This window comes from Emys orbicularis, chromosome 4 (assembly GCF_028017835.1).
Source record: "Emys orbicularis isolate rEmyOrb1 chromosome 4, rEmyOrb1.hap1, whole genome shotgun sequence".
Lineage (NCBI taxonomy): Eukaryota > Metazoa > Chordata > Testudines > Emydidae > Emys > Emys orbicularis.
The window spans coordinates 32679044-32697202 of NC_088686.1; the positions used below are offsets into that span (position 1 = coordinate 32679044).

The 18159-nt window shown below is 43.4% G+C and overlaps 1 protein-coding gene across 2 annotated transcripts in view; it reads left to right on the forward strand.

Moving 5' to 3' along the window:
* Positions 1-424: 424 nt before the first annotated feature.
* Positions 425-18159, forward strand: part of TTC7B (tetratricopeptide repeat domain 7B) — a 324581-nt gene continuing 306846 nt past the window's right edge. For both annotated transcript variants that reach the window (XM_065403071.1, XM_065403072.1), the window contains exon 1: positions 425-545. In XM_065403071.1, coding sequence (XP_065259143.1) covers positions 425-545 — 121 coding nt within the window. The remainder of the gene's footprint in view (positions 546-18159) is intronic.

The following is an 18159-nucleotide window of genomic DNA, read 5'->3' on the forward strand; positions in this document are numbered from 1 at the left end:
CTGTGCGGTGGGCGGCAGGAAGAGGCGTTAGCCGCGGCGCGGGCCGGGCTGACGGGGGAGGGGGCTCTGGTGCAAGGACACGTTTCGAGCCCGACCCTCAGTGGCCGGCCAGCTGCCATTTCCCTGGCCCGAGGCTCCAGCAGCACAGCGCCGCCGGGGCGGCCTGTAACGCTCTCTGCCCACCCGCCGCTTTCACCTCTCCGCAGCCCGCGGAGAGAGCTAAGCGCCGCGGCGGCCGGGCCGGGCCGGGCCGCCCCCCTCCCCCGCCTGACTCCGCCCCACGTCCCCGCAGTCCCGCGGCGGCCCGCCAGGGGGCGCTGCTCCCGGCGTTCGGCGCCCTGCGCTCAGCCCTCACGTTCCCCCTCCCTCACTGCAGCCGCCGCCGAGGAAGTGCCGCCGCCGCCGCCCCCCGGGGACTCCGGCCATGGCCACGAAGAAGGCGGGCTCGCGGCTGGAGACGGAGATCGAGCGGTGCCGCTCCGAGTGCCAATGGGAGCGGATCCCCGAGCTCGTCAAGCAGCTGTCGGCCAAGCTCATCGCCAACGGTGCGGGGCCGCGCTGGGGCCGAGTGGGGTCGGCATGGGAAGGACCGAACGCGGGCGGGAGGGGAGGATGGGAAGCTGGTGGGCACCAGCGCGGCCTCTCCTGGGGGTGTGGCGCCGGGGGCCGGCAGGTGCAGCGGGGAGGGGAACCGCTCACGGGGCGGAGCGGGCAGAGGGAATGAATGAGCGAAGGGGGCAGGGGTACTTCGCTCGCGTGTTGTCGTGGGGTGGGGGTCCCGCGCGCGCGCGCTCTTTGCCCTGGGTAGGGCGGGGGCCCTGCACGCGTTGACGCTGTTGTTTTCACGGAGTGTTTGAGCCTTGGTTCCTGAAGAGAGATTGTTGTGCCTGTGTTTATAGCGCTAGAGCGATGTAGATGTACAAGGAGCAGCGCCCAGCCGCTGCAAGGATGCGTGTCTTCTACATGCTTGTGACTATAGAATCATGGAAGACTGGTGGTGGAAGGGACCTCAGGAGGTCATCTAGTCCAACCCCCTGCTCAAAGCAGGACCAACCCCCAACTAAACCATCCCAGCCAGGGCTTTGTCAAGCCTGACCTTAAAAACCTCTAAGGATGGAGGTTCCATCATCTCCCTAGGTAACCCATTCCAGTGCTTCACCATCCTCCTAATGAAATAGTTTTCCCTAATATCCAACCTAGACCTCCCCCTCTGCAACTTGAGACCATTGCTTCTTGTTTTGTCATATGCCACCACTGAGAACAGCCGAGCTCCATCCTCTTTGGAACCCCCTTCAGGTAGTTGAAGGCTGCTATCCGATCCCCCCTCACTCTTATCCCTTGGGTAACAGATGAGTTGTGGCCTCAGAGGAAGAAATGAAGTCTGTAGCTGTAATGAGATTAGAATGGTGGACAGAGGACTCATTTTATGTTTATAAGGTGTAACTGACTTTTACAGGGAGAGCAGATATTTCTCTGTGTATAAATTAGGCGAATATACTTTGTAGTGGGAGCACACACCCTTTGCCCAAAGTGGTGTTCGTTTGTGCTGGAAATCTGACAGGCTATCTTACATTTTGAATTGTTGGTGAGACCCATTATTTTGAATCATGAATGTTGTATTTTAAGCTGGTGTTACATCTTGTGGGATATGCAGGTTGATAATGTACTTGACATTATTAAAACACTTCAGTTTATAATTCATGCAATACTTGGACAAGTTTGGGTTATTGGTAGAAATACAGTATTTTTAATTAACTTTAAAAAAAAATCAGCACTGAAAAATATAAAATTACACATAAGACATTTTTGCATAGTATCTTGTACAAACTATCACTCTAATAAATATGTTGGAGTTAAATGGTTACAAAATACAATTTAAAAATTAGAGAAGGGAACTTAAGTGATGAAGGGAGAAATAATGTATCATCTGATTTGAAAATAGCCTATGAGGTATCAAGACCAAGGAAAGCTGTTTCAATTTTCAAGAGATGTAGAGAGCAGGTTCCTGCACCAACAAAGATAAGATGCCTGTGTTTTGAAACAGGTGTGCGTGTAGTGAATTTGGAGGGGATAGACAAATATGGTCTGTATGGTAGACTGAAGCTGGTTTGTGGAGGACTTGAAGTACAGTGATGTGGAACTTGGGGTGGCTATAGAGAAGGTAGTTAAAATAGCGAAGGTGAGCAGTGATAAAGGCATGGTTATGAGGATTTCAGTTGCTCACATAGAGGAAAAAAAACAACAACCTCTTTTCCATCATCTGTGGGTGAATACTCCAAAACAATCACTCCATATCTGACCTCTCAGTCCTCATCCTTTAAGGAAGACTGCACAAAACCTTCAAAAAGATGAGCCTGGGAACTTAAATTCATAACTCTGCTGGACACTAAAAAGGATAGACTTCACAGACACTCTGGCTTTATTGTCCATTAGGACAACTTGTAACACACCCAGCTACCTACTGACCCTCCATTGTCATGACTGCAGAAGTGTTAATTATCCACGGCATTTTAAGTCCTACAACATGTGTGAACCCCTTATGTTGAACAGTCTGTCCCACACCACCTTGTATTTAGTTTGAATGCTCTTATTTCCCTCTTCAGACTTGAAAAAGCGCTCTGTAAAGCTCATAAACTTGTCCCTTCCACCAACAGAAGTTGGTCCAGTCAAAGATATTATCTCACCCACCTTGTGTGTTTCACATCCTGGGACCATCGTGGCTACAACAACATTGCAAACAACAAATGTCACAGGCAGTGTTGCAGAAGTGATGATAGGCAGCTTTGCACACCACAGGAAATATGGGAAGAGGGAGAAATTTCATGGTCAAGGATGACAGGAATACACACGGTGAAAGCAGTAAGTCTGATTCAAAAGGAGAGAGAGAAGAAAGATGGAGTTGGATGTTGATTCTTGTTTCTCTTGTTCAAGAGAAGCAATTCATTTTGAAGACATTTAGGTGAATGAACCTGATACTAAGCCATAAATTAACTAGTTAAAAGATAAACACAGGTGGAAAGGGGAGGAGTCATTAAAGGTGTTAGGTCAGTGGTTCTCAAACTTTTGTACTGGTGACGACTTTCACGCAGCAAGCCTCTGAGTGCGACCCACCCTTATAAATTAAAAACACTTTTTAATATATTTAACACCATTATAAATACTGGATGCAAAGTGGGGTTTGGGGTGCAGGCTGACAGCTCACAACCCCCCCCATTTAATAACCTCGTGACCCCCTGAGGGGTCACGACCCCCAGTTTGAGAAACCCCTGTGTTAGATAATGGTGATGTTCTGTTGAGTATCTTTACAATAAAAGCAGATGTTAAAGATACAGTAAAAAGAAGGGATGGTAGGGAAAATAAGGCTTACAAGTGAACCTTATGGGACTCCATAGAGAAGGAATCATTATTAGGTATACAGAGAGGAGTTTAATAGGAGCCTTCACAGGAGAGAAGGTAACTCGTACATGCTGCTGGGCTTTGATTGAAGATACAAACACTTTTGGGACCTGGGTTTACTAAACCTAGAATATAGGAGCTTTCTCTTAAGGGAGCCCTCCTGTTTTGTTAATTGCCCAATCTTTAATAATGTTGTAAATGTATAGTCTATTTGCAGCTGTAACTCTATTTTAATTAAGCTCTTGTTTTGGAATTTCTTTCGTTGTTTTAGACAACTTTTATGTGTGAAAAATTGATGTAGATAGTAGTTTGCTACTTTTTGATCTAGATTATATTTATATAAAACCATAGGTGTGTATGATGTTTATGGAGATGATTATAGGAGATGTGTTAGAGGAGAACAAAGAATTGGTTCCCATCTCTATTGGCGTGGTGGAACCGACGGAGATAGAGAAACCTGCAGGGTCAATTACTAGAAGTACGGCGAAATAGTTAGTTCAGGCTAATACAGTGCCTTTAGAAGCGAAGTTGGAGATTAAATCTCCGGAGCCACAGGGAGAGTGAAAAGAGGAAGTTAGCAGTGCAGAAGCTACTAACAGTCTGCAGATAGGAAAAGGAAGACCCAGGGTGGCATCACAGAAGGTGAAAGTAAGTGTCATCCTAGAGGAGGCAACTAGCGATGTAAAGAATAAAATGAGCAAAGGGGAAGAGGATATCCTCTCCTCGGTTTGTGTGCGCCCCTGATAGTAAAGAGGAAGTGCCTTTAAAAACTGTAATTGTTCAGGGGCTAAAAAATGCAGTGTCACAAGTAGCTAGTGCCTGGGATGTAGTAATCTCTAGGTTACAACAGAGAGAGATACAACAACCAAGGAATGCAATTCCTACTCTTCCACCCAATATTACATTGGCACCATATAAATCAGAAGACTCAGTCCCTTTGGGTGAACACTTATTGGCATTTGGGCAATCATCAACATTGCCTAGGTCCCTAAAATTTCGTGGACCCTCTACACCCCCTTGGTATATGCTGGTATCACCTGGTGTACCGGTAAAGCACCCTATTGCACCAGATCTTAATGGACTGAAAAATGTCCCGCATCAGTGTGGAAATGCCTTAAGTGTAAGACGTAAAGGTTTTATGGAAAGTTACCCTGCTCATCCAGGACTATTTCCAGAGAAAAGTTCTAATAGCTCTAATAAGAAAAATGTAAATTTGGGTAGAAGAAGTCAAAACATAAAAATTATAAATTCAAGCTCAAATAAAAGCCCAGATCCCGATCTGGAAAGAAAATCCTCAGATTCTAATTCTAATTACCTTGTACCAGTTGTTACAAATATTAAGACCCTAGATCTGGTAGCTAAGCAAGTAGGAATGATGGAGGATTCTTCGGTTGCAATGCATGCACAATGTGTACAAGAAACAGAAAAAGTGTTTGGCTTACCAAGGAAAGATTGGGTTAAAATCTTACAACTCACAGTGAATCGAGCATTATAAAGTACTTTGCCACCTGTGTTTAGGGTAGGAAAGAGATCTTTTAAAGACACAGTAGCCCTGTTAAAACATAAACAGCATCTGGGGCAAGCTGGAGTGGCCATCCTGTCTAACCTAAAGCAGAAACTTATTAAGTCCCCACACCAATTTCACCTGCGGTTAAGTGCAGCGTGGCACAGTCACATAAAAGAGAAAACAAATGAGCCACCATAAGTTAGTTTGTTGATCAATAACTCTCTTCCCCATTTGAAGGAAAAGGTTAACATGCATATAAATAATAGGACTTCTTTAAAGGAGGCATTAGCCTTACTGGCCAAGGCATATTCTCAGGGAGGCCCTAAAATAGGTCGGTGTGAAGCCCCTGTTGCAATACTTCATGATCCATGAGCTAATCCCATTGTGAGGATTAAGGGACCCCCAGGGTTAGGCCGCGGTGTTCCTAAATTCCCTAGGTACCAGCGTTGGCAAAATGACCCTAACCCACGTAATAATACTGGACCTTCGAGTGCGTGTGCCGCTTGACAGGGTTATGTGTTTGGACCCCATGTAGTGGCCCGGGACCGTGTTCCTTTCTTTTCAGATGCCGCCCAAAACAATTCACGCCTGCAGAGATCCAAGTCACCACCTGCCCACAGAAATGAGGACTCAGTTGTAATAATGTTTAAGACACTGCAGCAAATGGTTAAGGCTCAACAACGGAATACCTGGGAACTCCGAGCACACGTGAATGAGCTATTAATGGAAGGCCAAGGCCCAGCACCCTCAAACCGTCTGGTGGCCTCCGTTGACCCATTTCCTTCTCTCTGGTGGACAGCCTCTCCTCCTCCAGAGTTGGCTGCCTCTGAAGAGATGGAAGGAAAACCCATAGATTATTTGTCTGCGTACTCAACAATTACTCGGCATAACGCCATCCGGCCCCAAGTGTAGTCATAGCCCCTTTAGGCAGGGATGCAAGCGGGAAACCCACAGTATCTGCAGTGATAGGGGGCCTCCACAGGAATTTTATAAATACTGGGGCAGCAATTAGGATTATCCATTTCAAGGATCCTAGATCCTCTTCTCTGTCATCAGGGCGTACAAAAACACTTTCAACTTTTGTAAGCAATCAAGATACCACCACACTTTCTAAGCCCATTAAAGTACAGTTAGGTCTCCTAAGAAAGGTTCATACCTTTGTGTTAATGAATTTAGCAAACCCAGGAAATTGCCTATTAGGAACTAGTTTCCTATACAAACAGGAATGTGTTCTTAATTTGGTTAACCAATTGTTGTGTCTTAGGGCTGGTCCACACTAACCCCCCACTTCGAACTAAGATACGCAACTTCAGCTACGTGAATAACGTAGCTGAAGTCGAAGTATCTTAGTTCGAACTTACCGCGGGTCCACACGCGGCAGGCAGGCTCCCCCGTCGACTCCGCGTACTCCTCTCGCGGAGCAGGAGTACCGGCGTCGACGGCGAGCACTTCCGGGATCGATCCGGGATCGATTTATCATGTCTAGACAAGACGTGATAAATCGATCCTAGAAGATCGATTGCTTACCGCCGGACCTGGAGGTAAGTATAGACGTACCCTTACTGTAGAACAGGCAAAGGATAACTCACCAGTTATCATACCTGAGTGTGGCATGGTGTCTCCAGTGGAGAACTCTGAACTGTCCTGAGCGGTATAATTTGAACAAAATAGTAACTAATCATGCAGACCAACCTGAGTTACAGGCTTTTCTTCGCAAGTATGCGGATGCCTTTGCTAAACACAAACATAACTGTGGATCTATGGCAGTCACTATTGTTGTGGAAGAAGGGGAGATATCAGCCCAAAACCAATATCCTTACCCAAACTAGCCAAACCCGTACATAGGAAAGACTATCAAGTCTTTACTGACGCAGGGAGTACTATGTAAATGTACTTCCATTGCCAATTCCTCTGTTTGACCTGTAAAAAAACCAAATGGTTCTTGGCATCTCACAATTAATTACAGACGCCTGAATCAGGTCACACCCACTTGTGCCCCTACAGTGGCCAAGATGCCAGATCTAATCAAGTCCTTTAATCCAGAGGCTGTGTGGTTTACTGTCCTTAACATCAGTAACAGCTTTTGGACATTACCATTGGCCTGCATTTCACTGTACCGTTTTGCATTTAGTTTCCAGGGGGTCCAATATTCCTGGACACGTTTACCCCAGGGGTATAAAAATTCTCCAGCTTTATTCCATGCGCAAATAAGGCGGGTACTGTCGCAATTTTCTAAACCAACTGTTCTGTTTCAATATGTAAATAACCTTTGTTTGGCAGCATGGACCAAAAAGGAGCATTTGGAAAGGCTTGATAAGCTCCTGCAGATCCTAAAGCAGGGCTAAAATGCAGTCCGACCAAGGCACAGCTAATGGCCAACCGTGTCTCTTTCTTAGGCCTCACCCTTACAAAATGGGGTAGAACCCCAGCGCAACAAAAAGTGAATGCAATCCAAACATTGTCTTTACCACAGGACCCTACGGCTTTAAAATCCTTTTAACTGGGTACCACAGGGATTTCATTCCCAATTTTGCTTCCATTGCAGGTCCCTTGTACCAACTGTCTTTTAAAAAAAAAAAAAAAAAAAAAAAATGTTCAATGGAAATGGACTGAGCAACACACGGAAGCAGTATCCCAGCTAAAACAGGTCATTGTCAAGGCTCCGGTGTTGATCACTCTAAATCCTAAGATACCCTATCATCTGAAGGTAGCGGTGGGTGTTAATGCGTTAGTGGCTATGGCTTCACAAAAAAAACCATGGAAAAATCAAACCTGTGGCCGATACCTCATGTTTAATGTCATCAACTAAACTTAAGTATGACAATTGTAAAAAGTACCTATTGGCCACCAGTTGGGCCATACAACACTTTTCTTTTCTAATTGGCTTCAGCCCGATCATATTACACTCATCGCATACTCCCCTTCAGTTCTTACTGTCTAATAAGGTAAAAGATGGGCAAGTCTCAAATGCTCGCCTAGCCCAATGGGCATTGCTGCTGCACGAAAAAAATATTGCTGTAAAACCTGTTAGGACATCATCTTTGTTATCAACTTCCCTACTGTACCGAGGGAAGCTACATGTGTATCCCAATCTTAATCAATTAAAACTAAGGGGGGAGGAAAAACAAAAGCTTTTCCAGCCATTAATCCAGGAAACAGATTCCGTTAAAAGGTATCATTTCTTTGCTAACGGTTCTAGTTATTACCATCAAGGCAACCTTATACCAGGTTTGGAATCTGTGCAGTTCCTCCCGAGAAAAAAGGAGAGCCTTGGAAGAAGACATATTCATGCATTCCACATTTGGCTCAATATGCTAATTAGCAGCGGTGGCTTGTGTGTTGGAGTACTGTGTGCAGTTCTCCATCACCACCACATACCACAGTATCTGTCTGTTTTCAGACTCCACATGGGTATGCAATTCTCTCACAAAGTTTCTACCATGTTGGGAAACAAATGGGTTCACATCTTCTGATGGCTCACCTGTTAGGTATGCATTGCTGGTTAAATACATCCTCTAGTTAGCAGTAACAATCACTGTTCCAGGGTGGCCAATTAAAGTAAAAAAATAAAATAAAAGCTCACGAAAAATTAGAACCCTATGCTACCAAAAATGGAAAGGCTAATAAATTAGCCCCCAAAAAAGCCCAATCAGGAAAATTCTAAAACAAACAAACAAACAAAAAAACCCAGAAATATTCTGTTACTACCCCTAGTGCCAAATGCCCTATTGCCACAACTAAAGTTGTATAGGCTAACATACCAGATTTAAAAAAAATTCAAAAATTGAATAAAAACCATAGTAAAAGTAATCCAAAACAAAAGAAAAGAAAAAGGGTCGCTAACAGTAAATCCTTTGTCCAAAAAATATAAGCAGCATTTTCAGGTAGTAAACGAATTTCTCATGTATACAGGAGGTCCTTTCCCTGTATGGGTAGTTCCAGCTCACTTATGGAGGAAAATAATGTACATGGTTCATGACACTCCTACAGAAGAACACCAGGTAGTGGACAAAACTGTCCAGCGTCTTGCATCTGTGGAATGGTGGCCACTTCTTAAAATGAATGTGCAACAATATTGTAATAACTTTCTGGCATGTACCCAAGCCAATCCAACTCCATACAAAAGAAATGTGCCATTAAAATTTCAGGTGTATGAAGTTCCTTGGATGGCTTTGCAGATTGACGTTGTAGGTCCTTTGTCAAGGACTCAAAGAGGTAACCAGTACCTGTTAGTAGTTGTCAGTCCTTTTCCAAAGTTGGTAGAGGCATTTCCTCTTAAAGCCAATACTGCAAAAGCCACGTAAGGTTCGGAATCCAATTATTAACTATAATTATAACAATCCAATACCAAATAATGTAACTTGTCCAATGATAAACCCAGAACCTGCTAGTGGTCTCACCACAACGCCCATAATAGGGAAAGTAATTATTCAGGTTCGGTTTATGCATATTCCTGTAGTGTTAAATTTGTCTAATTAGTATCTGGTATGCTGGCAATAGCTAAATTTTTCTAAAGTGGCTTCCTTTTTCTCAGTACAACTTGTGGATAGGATTGCAGCCTATCAACAAGAAGTGCAAAATATTGTTCTATTGGGGATGGATAATAAAATTCATAAACCACATACCTTGAGAAGAAAGCGTAGCTTAAAACTTTTTGAAAGTTTAGGATCCCTAACAGAACTATTTGGTTCAGAAGTGTCAATTTGAAACCAAGCGAATATGTAAAAAATTCGCAAACATATAAATTATGTGTTACAAAAGGAAGCCAACCAAGTAGTCAATTCAGTGTTACAGGAAATAAAGGGATTGTCACAGAAAAAGCAATTTACTGTTTATAATATGCACGACAAAGCCCAACTATTTAATAAGACCCAACGTAAAATTAATCAGCTAATTGCTTTAAACAATAATTAGCACAGGAATCAAATTTTAAAAAAAAATGCTCTGCATATGGGAAATACGTTGTAAATGTAATCACTAATACATTACAATCCTTAAGATTGAAAAAGGTTCCTAACCTAATTAAAAATAAGCAACTATTAAGTTGGTACTGTCCCAAATGTTTTCAAAGGCTGAAAAAAACCCAATCCACATGTTTGAATTCATGCCAGCGTTTATCAGTGGGTGTTATAAAAAAAAAAATGAAATCTGTGACACTTCACCCCAACCGAAACGGTTGTTCTCTTTCTAAAAATTGTATAATGGCACGATCCTTGTATGTCTCATTCACAGTCTCGTTAAACCCAAACAAGAATGTGTACAGGGAATTGATAGCTGTCCATTCTATAGGTCACCTAAAAGGCGACATCTATAGGGAACACATTAATGTACCTCCCTTGGTGGTCTATCACACTCCAACTCAGACCTGAAAAGTACCACAAATGGCCTGTTGCTCTAAAAAAGGGCCTCAGTATATCTGTAGGTGTAACATGTTTAAAAGAAACACTGTTTTGTGTGAACTGCAGGGAAAAAAATTACAAAGTTCATCATTATCATGCTTAGTAAGGTTGACCAAGTGAAAAACTCCAATGAAAAGGGTAACCTATGCTGAAAATAGCCAATTTTGCGTGGTTACCAATCAAAAAAGGCACGAGTATGGTCCCCTAAAGTGTCCTTCACAGAGCCAAATTTTTGTTTTACTCCAGAGCAACCCACTTTAATAGGGAATCAAGCTATTTCCCCTATTCCCACTTTTAAAAACATCACCATTATCCAGTCCGACCCAGCCTATCAGGATTTAACTATCCAAAGTACACCCCCCTTTCTTGTCTACGTGCCCCCACTAGGGTTACAGTGAAAGTCATTATTGGCTCGTAAAAAACCCCCACCTCATACAAATTACTAACGATATGGACAAAGCCAAACAAGCTATTACCCACTTAATAACTAAGGGTAATAAGCCTGCAACAACTCCCGGGGAAAATTTGAATGAAGAGTATGGGTTATTATTCAAGGAATTGCAATTAAAATTTATTTCCTTGTTTTAGGATGCCTGCAGTATAAATCCAACAGGCCCAAGCAGAAACCTAAACGGGCACCAAATGTTAAGAATAATAAATATGTATACATGGTGCCCACTCCAAAAACGTGCCAGGGTCCAAAATACCATTTTTATAATACCCTTCCTCCACCCTAACCGAGGGAAAATAGCGTTAAAACTGTCCCTACAGACACTTAACCACCTACATCTGTACCTATGTGACGGGGTTCGTTGTTGCAAACCACCCCCTCAAAGGGGGGGCGTGTAGCCTATAGAATTAACCTGCTTGCTTGCATATATATATATCTTTTCTTATAGTTTAAGTATTTGGTTTATTGTAATAAGTTTATAAATTTATATTAAAGTAAGTTCGGCTGTAATGCAAGCAACCTACACGCCATATCCTGTATGTTAAGCTAAGGCAAAGTTAGCGTATCTATTTCTGAGACCTTTCACCTAAATAAATAAATAATGGTAGAATGGCATAGTGCGTTTCCAAGTCTGTACCCTCAAACTTAACAGGTACACCACGAGGGAAGAACCAAAATAACGAGGAAAACAAAAATAACGTGTGTGTATAAGCTAATGTCATTAATATGTATGTACATGTCATCAATATGTACAAACATACTAGCCTATGGAGTAAGTGTACCCTAACATTTTTGTGGGTAAAAAATAAAGTATGGGCATAGAAGAGAAAATTTCAGGCACCTGTACCCTATAAAAAAAGTAACCCACCTTGCTAGGAGAAGCTTGTACTTGTTTTTCTTAAACTTTCTAAGCTTGGTTTCCCTAAGCTTTTGTTCTTAGTTTTGTTTATTAGGTTTTAAGTTAGTGAACTCTAAGTTAGCTTCAATAACTTTAGCTCTAGCTTCTTCTAAGCTTTGCACCTCTCACTCAAGAATTAAGGAACCTAAACAGCCAAAGGCGAGGCTGGTTCTGTGTCTCTCACCACCAGGTTATCAAGAGAGGGTGTAAGTATATTAATCAAAGCTTTGTAGCATATAATACCATATGTATCTTTTAAATAGCAGTAATACAATTGTAACTTTGTAACTCTAATTATTTTACCATTTAATTACTACTTCATTTATCTTAATAAAAAGTCTTTAAGGCTATATCTGTCTCAGTGTAAGCTTCCTCTCATACCCCCAAGGGTCCTTTGTAAATTCTGTAGAGCCTGATTTCGGGACAAGAACTTTTAACTTCTGATCAAACAGATTGGCAAGCCTAAACCCCATACTATCCAAATTAATATTATTAACCTCCTAAATCAAGCAACATAAAGGACAGGGTCTCTATCCCATAAAGCTTACCATCTAAATTAATCAAGAACACAGAGAGACAACTGATTGTGGGGGCGAAGCAGTGTGTGCAAGTGTGAGACAGTGGCAAATGCTTTGAGGAAAGTACTGCTCTTGGGAGAGTCTAGTTTTCTGTGATGAGCAAATGGATTAGCATGATTTGTTTATTTAATATTTAGTAGTGAACTCTGTTTTTATGGCTGGCTTGGTTTGTGAGGAAACTCAGGTTCCTTGACCTCCATTATCCCTTCATTGGATCCAGCAGACTGGTATGCCGCCCTTGACTTGAAGGATGCGTATTTTCACATAGCAATAGCGCAAAACCACAGAAAGTACCTCAGGTTTGTGGTCAACGGTTCCCATTACCAATTTAATGTTCTCCCTTTCGGCCTGTCAGCAGCACCTCGAGTCTTCACAAAGTGCATGGCAGTCGTTGCTGCCTTTCTGCGGAAACATCAGGTACAGGTGTTCCTATACCTCAACGACTGGCTGATCAAAGGCCGATCCAGGACTCAGGTGGAAGCTCAGGTGGCATTCATCAGAGCAACCTTCAAGAATCTGGGCTTCCTACTGAATGAGGCGAAATCGACTCTGTCCCCGGTCCAGAGGATAGAGTTCATAGGGGCGGTTCTGGACTCAACCCAAGCCAGAGCATGCCTCCCGCAGGCGAGATTCCAGGCCCTCGACGCCATGATCCAGGGACTCAGGCAGTTCCCCACCACCACCACCACGAGAAATTGTCTCAAACTGCTCGACCATATGGCGGCCTGTACGTACGTGGTTCGGCATGCCAGACTCGGGCTTCGACCGCTGCAGGGACAGCTTGGACAGGATCGTGACCCTACCTCGCCCCATCCTCGACTCGCTGCTGGGTGGACGGACGCTCAGCAGGTGTGCTCAGGAGTCCCCTTCCCCGCCCCACAGCCATCCCTGATGCTAGTGATGGACACGTCAGATTTGGGGTGAGGAGCTCATCTGGGGGACCACAGGACTCAGGGCCTCTGGTCACAGACGGATCTCCCTCTTCATATCAATGTCAGGGAGCTCAGGGTGGTATGCCTAGCGTGTCAGTCATTCCGCCCGTATCTAGCAGGTCGATGTGTATTGGTCATGACGGACAATATGACTGCGATGTTCTATATCAACAAACAGGGGGGTGCATGCTCCTCTCCTCTCATTCTCATAGCACCAGCCTGGCCCTGCCAGCATTGGTACACGTCTCTCCTGAACATGTCAGTGGGAGCCCCGATTACCCTGCTGCTCTTCCTGGACCTTCTCACGCAGGATCACAGGTGGCTCCAGCACCCGAACCTGCAGTCACTGCATCTCACAGCCTGGAGGCTCCATGGCTGAATCCGTTCGAGCTCTCCTGTTCAGAACAAGTCAGACAGGTTCTCTTGGGCAGTAGGAAACCCTCCACTAGGGCCACATACCTGGTCAAGTGGAAGAGATTTTCAATCTGATCAGCTCAGCGCGACTTTCCCCCGGTGCTAGCCTTAGTGCCCCAGATTTTGGATGATCTTTTCCACCTAAAGCAGGAAGGTCTCTTCTTGTCTTCTATAAGAGTACACCTGGCTGCCATCTCGGCTTTCCACACAGGGGCACAGGGCCGCTCGGTTTTGCGAACCCCCTAGTCAGTTGCTTCCTGAAGGGCCTTGACAGGTTGTACCCACACATCTGCCAACCGGTTCCTGCTTGGGACCTTAACTGGGTCCTCTCTAGGCTCATGGGGCATCCCTTTGAGCCTCTAGCAACATGCTCCCTGCTCTACCTCTCCTACAAGGTCGTGTTCCTAGTGGCAATCTCTTCAGCCCAGAGAGTGTCTGAACTCAGGGCTCTAACGTCCGAAACGCCGTACACCGTGTTTTTTAAGGACAAGGTTCAGCTCAGGCCCCATCCGGCCTTCCTCCCGAAGGTTGTGTCGCAGTTCCACATCAACCAGGACATTTTCCTCCCGGTTTTCTACTCTAAGCCTCATGCGAGTAACAGGGAGCAGAGACTCCACACGCTCGACGTCCGCAGAGCGCTGACCTTTGACATAGAAAGGACCAAACCGTTCAGAAAGTCGATACAGCTTTTTGTTGCAGTAGCGGACAGGATGAAAGGCCAGTCTGTTTCGACTCAGCGCATTTCATCATGGATTGTGGCCTGCATTACTAAGTGCTACTGGTTCAGGTCCCCACCCAGGAAATCTGTAGGGCGGCGATGCCGTCATTGATACACACTTTTGCCGCACACTATGCAATTACTAGGCAGGCCAGAGATGATGCGGCCTTTGATCGGGCAGTACTCCAGTCAGTGGACAGCTCCAACCCCACCTCCTAATTTTGCTTGGGAGTCACCTGATTAGAATCGACATGAACAAGCGCTCGAAGAAGAAAAAACGGTTACCTTCTAGTAACTGTTCTTCTTTGAGATGTGTTGTTCATGTCCATTCCAATACCCACCCTCCTACTCCTCTGTCAGAGTAGCTGGAGTAGTAGGAACTGAAGGGGTGGCGGATCGGCAGGGCTATATTAGGCGCTATGGGGGCACGACTCCAGGGGGCGCCCAGGCCGACCCGACGGATGCTGGTAAGGGAAAAATCTTCCGGCCAACAATGCACTACAATTCATTGTAATTCTGGCCAACGTGCACGTGTGTGCTCACATACCTGATTGGAATGGATATGAACACCACATCTCGAAGAACAACAGTTATGAGAAGGTGAGTAACTGTTTTTTCTTGTTGGTTGTTATAACCTTAATACATATTCTTCACAACTCAGAGATAGATGTAGGTTTCATTTTTAGAAGGTACACACTATACATTTTTAAAGTGATTTATTTTGAAAACTTTTCAGATTCATTTTCTGATATACTGTAAAACTAATGATTGTTTGGTTATTTCATTTACCAAAGGTAATTGAAGCAGATATTTATGAAGTCATTGGGAGGTGAACTATCTCCAATTCAACTGGTTAATCATTAATGTTTGGTGGATTTTCTTGCCATGCTGTTATTAGGAGGAGAACATAATCAGACAGACATTTACATTGTTTTATTTAACTAAAACAACAACGTTATGTATTCTGGATTTTTTTTCTTCAACAGCAAACATATAATATTTTAACAAAACAAGCATATGAATTTTTGAATTTAGTTAAACATTCAAGTTTTTTAAAATCAGGTTTGTTTTTGTTAAAATTGTTTTTAAAATAGTTAAATGAAATATTAAAAAAAAAATTAAAGCGACTGTCAGCCAGGTCAACATGAGAAACTTAAAATGTTGGCTTCTGCAGCTAACATAGTCATTTTCACCTTCATTTTCCTGTTTATTCATAATCTAAAAAAGAAAAGCAAGCTTTCCTGCTTTTTCAGGTCCCAAATGATTTCTCAATTTGGAATGAATTAGTCCAAAGGAAGAAAATATTCTTTCTACACCGGCAGAAGAAGCTACTGCTGTTAAAAGTGAGATTATCACTTCAACAGTCTCTGAATCCAAGTGCTTACTGTTCACTGGTGTGACTTTCTTTAAAACATCATCAGCAAACGTATCTTTCTTGAATGGTTCACTCTTAGTTCTGAAGTTTATTATAGTTGGCATTATGGAGGGATGATTGCTGGATGTCCATGTCATAGCCAACTTCTTTTCTTCAGCAGTTAAGGTTTGACCCTGGTACCGAGTATTGAGAATATTTGAAAGAAAATGAGCTGGAGATCGTGCTTGTCCCATTCGTTTTTTTAATGCTTGTAAATTAACTCTGTCGTTGCATATTTCTCTTTTTAAGATCTCACTCAGTTCCTTCCAAATTTCAACAGCGTCAGCAATAAAACAGCTGTTTTCCTGCATTTTGTTCCAGGCTACAGAAATAGGCTTCAGGAAACTCAGCATATGTTTAACATTTCTCTTAAGCCCAATGTTGAGAACTTTGGCTGTGACAGTGCCATCTATTTTTTTCATTATTTTGTTCACAAACTGTCATCCGATTAGGCCAGTTCTTGATATAGTGCTCAAAACAGTCCACTATTGAGTTCCATCGCACGTCTTGTCGGAGAGTTAGCTTCGTTCCTCCCACTTTTTTCAGAGCAGCTGCTGCAAAGTGGTTGTTAGGGAAGTATTTTGCAATTTCAACATTAGCCTTTATTTCTGTAACACTGAAGTCTTTGGCTAGGAGGTGCATCAAATGAGCACTGCAACCATATGTTGTTAGCTTGGGACTCTCTTCTAAATAATTTCTTCTCACCTTTGATACATTTGCAGCATTGTCTGTGACCAAGTTGCGTACTAGGCATTTAAATTTTTTCCCCACAGTTTGTTATAGCTTTTACTGCTACTTCTTGTAAGTATTCTGCTGTGTGTGCATTTCTTGATGTATCAGTTGTTTCTGTAAGGAAGACATTCCCCCCTTCTGCTGTCACACAAGCACATACAACAGGATCATTGTGGACATTGCTCCACCCATCGAGACTCAGGTTAACAATTTTACCTTTAAAGACCTTTTGCACACTGCTCAGTTTCTCTTTCATACACTTTATCCAGCAATTTGCCTGTGACATCTGTTCTGTTGGGTGGACTGTATCCTGGTCTTAGGGCTGGTCTACACTGGGGGGGGATCGATCCAAGATACGCAACTTCAGCTATCGAATTACCTGGGGTCCACACGGCGCGGGATCGACGGCCGCGGCTCCCCCGTCGACTGCGCTACCGCCACTCACTCTGGTGGAGTTCCAGAGTCGACGGTGAGCGCGTTCGGGGATCGATATATCGCGTCTTAACAAGACGCGATATATCGATCCCGGATAAATCGATTGCTACCGGCCGATACGGCGGGTAGTGAAGACGTACCCTTAATGACTGAACCATGTTTATGAATTGTGGGTTCTCAGTCATGTGGAAAGGAGAGATTGTTGCATAAACAAACCAGGCAATTTTTCCATCAATTATCTCTTTGTGTAATCTGCTGGTTCTTATCACAAACTTATCTATGATTGTTCTGGATGATGGAATTTTTTTTTTCTTTTTGCTACAGGTGATATACTGTGGCTATGTGACATACAGGATGTGACTGAAACACTATCATTGGCAGATAACTCTTAAACTATAGAAAATGATGGTGATCTTGAAGGTGGATAGTCTTCAGAATCCTGTATGTTGAGGATGGATTCTCCTAAACAAAATAAGTCATTGCAGTTATTTAATTATTATTACCATGCTGCTCATTTAGTATTACTCATTGCATTCACTGACACTCAGTACTACTTTAAAGGTGAAATTGTAAAAGGAAGATCTGCCTATTTCAGCCATTTATTTTTTTCATCACAACTGCATCTAAAATGATAGTACCATAGAGTAACAACTATATTTTTTGCTCAAACATGAGAATTTGAGAATAGTCCAGAAGGAAGACAGGCAGTCCTTAAGAAAAGTATGAAATAAAAAAGTTTACCAACCTTAAGATCCTGCATGTTCGGACACGTTCCTTTCATCATCTTCAACGCCGCTTCCTCCTGAGAAGGAACACGTCTCATGATGTTGTTTCATTTGGGCAACCAGGCCTTGCATTTCTTTGTTGAACTCTTTGCATTTTGCACGCATGCCTGTCTTATCCACAGGTAGAGGAACTTCATTAAAATATTCCCAAACTGGGTCTCTTTTATGGTCTGCTGCCATTATAGGTTTTCCCTTCTAGTGAGAGAATGGCATGGTAGATCTCAAATCAATGAAGGCTACACTCAGAAAGACCTCAAGACTTCTGGACTGTGCTGCTCAAACAGTTTCACTTTTGTTTCTACTGCCTGTCCCTCCCTTCTCACATTTATCTCCAGCCTTCTTCTCCTGTTCCAGATCTCTTCCGCCCCCATCAATCTTCTGTTCATTGAACTTTTTGAAACGTTGCACTTTTAGAGAGAGGTAAGGGATTGACTCTGTGTACACAAATTTGCAGAGGGACAATAGGGTTGAGGTCTGTTATTTCTCACCTCAATATATTA